The 6,239-nt window shown below is 44.3% G+C and overlaps 1 protein-coding gene across 2 annotated transcripts in view; it reads left to right on the forward strand.

The window, feature by feature from the left end:
- Nucleotides 1–2,520: 2,520 nt before the first annotated feature.
- hs3st3l (heparan sulfate (glucosamine) 3-O-sulfotransferase 3-like) overlaps nucleotides 2,521–6,239 on the forward strand; it is a 23,053-nt gene continuing 19,334 nt past the window's right edge. The window contains exon 1 of one of the 2 annotated variants that reach the window (XR_011516821.1): nucleotides 2,521–3,318. Coding sequence is in view for 1 of the 2 variants with exons in the window: in XM_015962015.3 (XP_015817501.1) it covers nucleotides 2,840–3,318 (479 nt within the window). In the remaining variant the exon portion in view is untranslated. The remainder of the gene's footprint in view (nucleotides 3,319–6,239) is intronic. The other variant, XM_015962015.3, reaches the window with a different exon arrangement.

Raw genomic sequence — 6,239 nt, forward strand, 5'->3', positions numbered from 1 at the left:
CACACCTGGGTCAGACACACGTTTTTCGTTCTGAGGTGACTCTTTTTTCAGACCTTTTCCTCGGAGGTACAGCTGGGACCGAGGTGACACTACGGACTGATTGGCTGGCTGAAATTCACATCTGCTGCCTCTGATTAGTGAGTAGAATCAGCCTGTGTTGAGTTTGAACATGGGCGATGAATTTTCATCCCGCATACTGTTGACTAAACATCTGTGTAGCACGGAGCTGCCGCCTAGTGGGAAAGGGAAAATAGAGTCGTGTGTGTGTGTGTGTGTGTGTGTGTGTGTGTGTGTGTGTGTGTGTGTGTGTGTGTGTGTGTGTGTGTGTGTGTGTGTGTGTGTGTGTGTGTGTGTGTGTGTGTGTGTGTGTGTGTGTGTGTGTGTGTGTGTGTGTGTGTGTGTGTGTGTGTGTGTGTGTGTGTGTCTGGGAGGGGTAACTAATGAGTCCTGTATGAGCTATTACTCCTACCTTAGAGATTGCAGCACAGCACTCATCCTGCCTGATGCAGGTGATACAACAAACACGCAGGAAAAGCTTTATGCGAATCAGCATCACTAAACTGGTGCATTATATTCTTTTTTACTTCATGGCTGGACTTAACATAGCAGACCAGCAGAGTCACTTCTTTGCCCAATTTGAGGGCTCTTCTGAACGATTATTAACAACTATAGCTCTGTGGATGGCTTTGAATAGTGCTGGTACAACGACTAAGCTAATAGCTAGTCACTACTGGGGACAATTACAAAGTGTTCTAAAACAATTTAAACTTAAAAGTTCTCGCCAGTAAATGAAAATGTTTTTATAGAGACACTTCTCATTGTATGGTTACTTACTTATTGTGTTCTGAATTACAGTGGAAGATCACTACACTGAAGCTACTGGACCAGCTCTGGCTGGAAATATGAACAATTCTTGTGGAACAACCCCTGGATATGGAAACTGAGTGAATTAAAAGCGATAAAACAGATATGAATCAGATCCAATGTCCTGATCTCATCTAAAGGAACCGATCACAGTCCCAATCAAAGCATTTCCAATGCTCCCAGAATGGAATTATGACTCTGCTCTCATCATCCATTGCTGTTTTAATTTGAATATTTTTTAGGTGGGAGGAAAACACGTGTTCATCAGGAGCTTGAGGAGGGCTCAAGGAGAGCAACAATCAATATAACGGTTTAAAATCTCAGAGTTGGTTTCCCTTTTGCTCTGTCTAATTTAAGACAAGACCGTTTGTTTCATTGTGAAAAAGCAGTCAGATTGTCAGGATCTAAAAGTCTGTCATCCCTCTTTAGTTTGGGTGCTTTTATTGTTGGGTAACATAGATTTAATTCTATTCGTTAAACTATTTTAAAAAGATGTTTAAAAAAGGAACAAAAAAATATCAAAATTATTCAAGTTCAGACATGTTCGGATGGCATGTTCATGAAAAAGCTCAAAAGGTTTCAGGGTAAAAACAATCTAAAGTCCTTTTATATGATGACTTTTTATTGGTGTTTTATTCACATTTATGGTTTATATTCTAATTTTATTAATACATGAAATAATTTAGTAAATGCAACAGAAATGTTCCGTCATTGTCACGACCAGAACTTGGAGGACCCGTGATGACACCAAACACAGTAAAGCTCCTTTAAAAGTCTTTATTAGACATGGCGTTACCCGAGGAGGGCGAGGCTGGAGACAGAGTCGGAGAGGAGGCGTGGGTCAAAAACCAGAACGAGGCGAAGCAGGTTAATGGAGCAGGCTAGAGAAGGGGTCAAAGACAGGCGAGGGTCGAGATGGCAGGCAGAGTCCTAGGCAGGGGTCAGGCGTGAATACGAGGAACAGAGGCGGTGATCAGACAAGGTGAAAGGCTGGACGATCTACTGGCAAAGAGCGTTCAATAATCTGGCAGGGAACTGGTGGCTGGCTGGTGAATATATAGCAGGAGAGCAGGTGTGTGAGATGAGCTAATGACAAGGTGCAGGTGATGCTAATTAAATGGCTGAGGGCTTGATAGAGGAGGCAGCAGAGGCAGAGGAAGGAGTAAGCCTGGGAGTCATGACAGTCATGTTTTTTTCTCACCAAGTTTATTAATGTTTAGTGTTTTACTGTCTGCAGTTCTTTAGAGATGCTTTCTGGCCCAATTTTTTTCTAGTAGTTAGCTTATCAGACCGATTGGAACCAATCTCTGTTTAACCAAACTGAAGCTGTTCACTAATCTGGCACCATGCTAGGGTAGTTCAGGTCAGGATTAGCAGCTAGCAGGTGTGCCCACAGCCTAATGCTGACTGGTTACTAAGCCAGTTACAGTCTCAGAGTGCATGAACGTGTTGATCCCAAACCGAACCAGGGCTTACTTAAATGGCACATTCAGGTGTTTGTGTGACTTGATAAATGTTGTTGTAGGAAGTTCCAGATGATTCCACCTATCTGACTGGACACTGATGAAACCATGCTCCGGGTAATTCCTTCTAAGAAAGGCCCCTCTGATAAATAATAGTGGAATTAAACACACCTCAGGCCATGACCCCCAATCAAGTGTATGAGGGGTGGGGAGGGAGAGTGGGGAGAGGAGGGAGACAGATCCCTGGATGATGAGCTGGAGAGGCAGTAATCCGGTGAAGCGCTTCATTCATCTCCCTCACCGAGGAGACTAAGTAGTCCCGCGTCCTGACTGTCACGCAGAACCTTGCTTCTCCGTGGTGGGCTTCTTTACGGCAGGTGGGGGCTTACCGTGCGCTCCTGACGCACAGCATGTAGGCGCAACGCGGCGGAGCGCACTTCTCTCCAAGAAAAGTTAGAGGGATGTTACCGTGGTGTGAGCTGGTGCGGTGGTAGGATGGCAGCGACGGAGGGATGGCAGCTTTTCACCCTCGTCACCACAAACTCTTCAGCCACCACCACCTCCACCCGCCCGGTGCCGACCTGCGCCGGCTCTTCCACCGCCTCACCATCGCTTCCTCTCTGAGCATCATCTGCTTTTCGCTGGTCTACCTCCTCACCGGATGCTGCGAGTCTGAGCTCACAGAGAACTCTGAGGCCAAGGCCTCTCCACGCGACTTTCTGGTCACGGGGTCGGGATGGCCCTACGGGAGGAACGGAACGGACCCAGTGGGAGAGGGCGCGCTCGGCAGCGGCTACCCCAGCCTGGAGAATAGCTCTGGGAAGGCCTGGACGGCCACGCGGAAGCTGCCCCAGGCGCTGATTATTGGGGTGAAAAAGGGGGGCACCAGGGCTCTGTTGGAGTTCCTGAGACTCCATCCGGACATCCGAGCCCTGGGGTCCGAGCCGCACTTCTTTGATCGGCATTACGCACGGGGTCTGAACTGGTACAGGTACGCACGCATGTTACGCAAAGTATTTATCTGAGTAGACCCACTGAATCTTCTACCAGGTGTTCGGAGATCAGCTGCATTTAATTTATGTCTTTAGTTATTTCATATTCCATTTGTGACATTTTTACCATTTTAAACATAAATTAAATTTATTAAACTGAAACCATTAGATTACGTCACTTTTCTGTCGTTTAATTAATTTGTAAATTAATTTATGTATTTAATAACAGTTCGGCCAGACTTCCTTCCAGAGAAACGCGCTCCAACACAGTCGCTGTTATTTTATTTGGGGTTTAGGTGACAGTCCCTGCCATCTGGCTTTGCCAATCTGTGTGTGTGTGTGTGTGTGTGTGTGTGTGTGTGTGTGTGTGTGTGTGTGTGTGTGTGTGTGTGTGTGTGTGTGTGTGTGTGTGTGTGTGTGTACAGTAGAAATGGGTTCTGTGACAGCAGAGTAATCATCTCCGGAGCTGCAGCCAGATGTTACTGTTGTCATGTGGATCTCTTCTAGCCTGTTCCACGCGCACACGAAGGCGCCCAGGAACCAGAACCAGGGTTTATTTTCTTGGGTCGGTTTGACAAAGTTTTTCTACGGATGGCAGCGCACAGACTCAAGAACACTTCTGAAAGAGGACAGTCACGTGCTAAATTAAAAACAAAGATTTTCAAATAACGGCATTTAAAATAAATATTTCGGATCCCACAAAGTAACAGTTTTTAATTCATGTCTAATTACTATTTACTAATGTAGCCTTTCAAAATAAAAGCATGGGTAGAGAAACCCCATGTCAGGTGTCTGAGACCCTTTTGATGGGAACATCAGTCTTGTGTGCTCAGGAAACGACACATGGTACCTTAAAAGGGACTTTGGGGGACCGCTTCGCCCTCATTTTTAATGAGGTCTAAATTGATCTAAATTAGAGTTTACAGAGTTTCTAACAGTAACCTTTAGACCCCGTTCATGCCTAAATGTTTGGTTTTTGTTAAAACAATATTATTATTATAAAGTTGACTTGATGATGAGAACTTTACATCACATTCCAAATTGTTACTCTACAATCAGCACCATGCTGAGCCAGCTGTTTGATCGATCAGAAATAATGATGAAGCACCTTCTGATTGTATCTGTGACAAGTGCTGAGCAGGAGAAAGGAGGGGGGTTCACTTCCTCCATCATGATTTCATGTAGATTTGACAGCTTAGATACAACATTCAAGTGTGTGTGTGTGTGTGTGTGTGTGTGTGTGTGAGAGAGAGAGAGAGAGAGAGAGAGAGAGAGAGAGAGAGAGAGACGGATGTGGCGACAGATTGTCTGATCTTTACCAAAGACCAGATGGGACTCACTGCACGGTGAACCACTTGACATCACCGTCAGCTCTGTCAGTTGACCTCTGACCCTGGGTCACGTTACTCCGGGAGTTAATGATGTGTTCGCACCACTTCATAACGAACACCTAGAGGACAGGGACTGACAAAGGACATCTGGCTTCAGATCTTCAACAACAAAGACCAATTTAGTTTCAGTTTTTGTAAAAGATGTTTTAGAATTGTGTTCAGTGAAGTTAGGACTTGGTAACATTTATCAGTCTTTGTCGTCACACGGACAAAGGTGCAGTGCATTGTGGGTAGCAGAGGCCCTCTCGACTGTTATTAGTGGATCATAATATCTTTGAAAACCTCACATGGGGAAGAACCCTGATAAGTAGGTTCAGTTGGAATGTATTCTTTGCCAAGTGCCTTCAGACGACGTTTGCTGTGAAATGGCGCTTCATCAATAAACGACATTGAACTGAAACTGAGGTCAAATGAAAGGACTAGACAGACACATTTAAAAACACTATTGCTCCAAAACGTAATGCACAGAGAATTCATTGTTATAAAACTTTAACGTCCATAGGAGACAAGCAAACCATCATCATGGTTTCTATGGTGATACACTACAAACAAGTTTACTGTTTGTTGTCTCACCTTCGCTGAGACAGCTGTGTTCATTTAGTCCTCTGGTTGAAATGAGATCAAATCCTCCACCGAGTTGCTGGAGAAGTGTTTGTCAGCTTTCAGTGGTCTGTGGTTCCAAAACTGTGTAATTGTTTATTCCATAAACCAGACAACGACTTCCAGAGAAGTTGGTATGAGTCCTGTGTCAGCTCTTCAACAGTTAGCCCTCAGGTCATACGCATCCATTTTTGTTTTGGTGGCCACTTTCGCTAAATATCAGTCCCTAGCATCTTCCTGGGGAGAGTACACGTCCAGTCTTCTACATTTTCTACATTTGTATCTAAAAATCCAAAAACAATATAATACAGTGTTCTCCTCTATTCTCTGTTCACCATCTAAGATGGTGGTAAGGGGCGTGTACGTCACAGGCCTGATCGATTAGTTTCCTATTATCAGTCATCAATGAGATTTTTCAGATGTGTGTTTCTTGGTTAAAGTCACACATACATCATTTCTGTTACCTGATGGCAGCCAGAGAAATGGAGTTATCCCCTGTCTGAGCCACATGCCATTCTTTTTCATACTGTATATTTTTCCTACTCAGTTGGAATTTGCGAGGAGAAAGCAAACGCACCATTAGCTATGTAAATAAAAAATAAACTATCATGCTAACGCTATCTTAAAGTTTGTTTTGCTGCTGGAGTAGATTAAGATGCTTCATACTCAGACCGTTGTTGCTGGTTTCATCGTCACCCAGTAGCCCATCGTGTTTAGCGAAGTTAAACCAAGCTTCAGAGCGCGTTTGCTTTCTTCAAGTCGGAATTTCTGCGTTCCGAGGAGAAAGCAATCGCACCATGTTAACATCAAATGGAAGCTAACATATCAAGCTAACGTTGTCTTAAACATTTTATTTACCTGCTAACTTACTCACTTAGACCGTTGTTGCTGGTTTCTTCATCACCCAGTTACCCATCCCATTTAGTGAA

This window comes from Nothobranchius furzeri, chromosome 16 (genome assembly GCF_043380555.1).
Source record: "Nothobranchius furzeri strain GRZ-AD chromosome 16, NfurGRZ-RIMD1, whole genome shotgun sequence".
Taxonomy (NCBI): domain Eukaryota; kingdom Metazoa; phylum Chordata; class Actinopteri; order Cyprinodontiformes; family Nothobranchiidae; genus Nothobranchius; species Nothobranchius furzeri.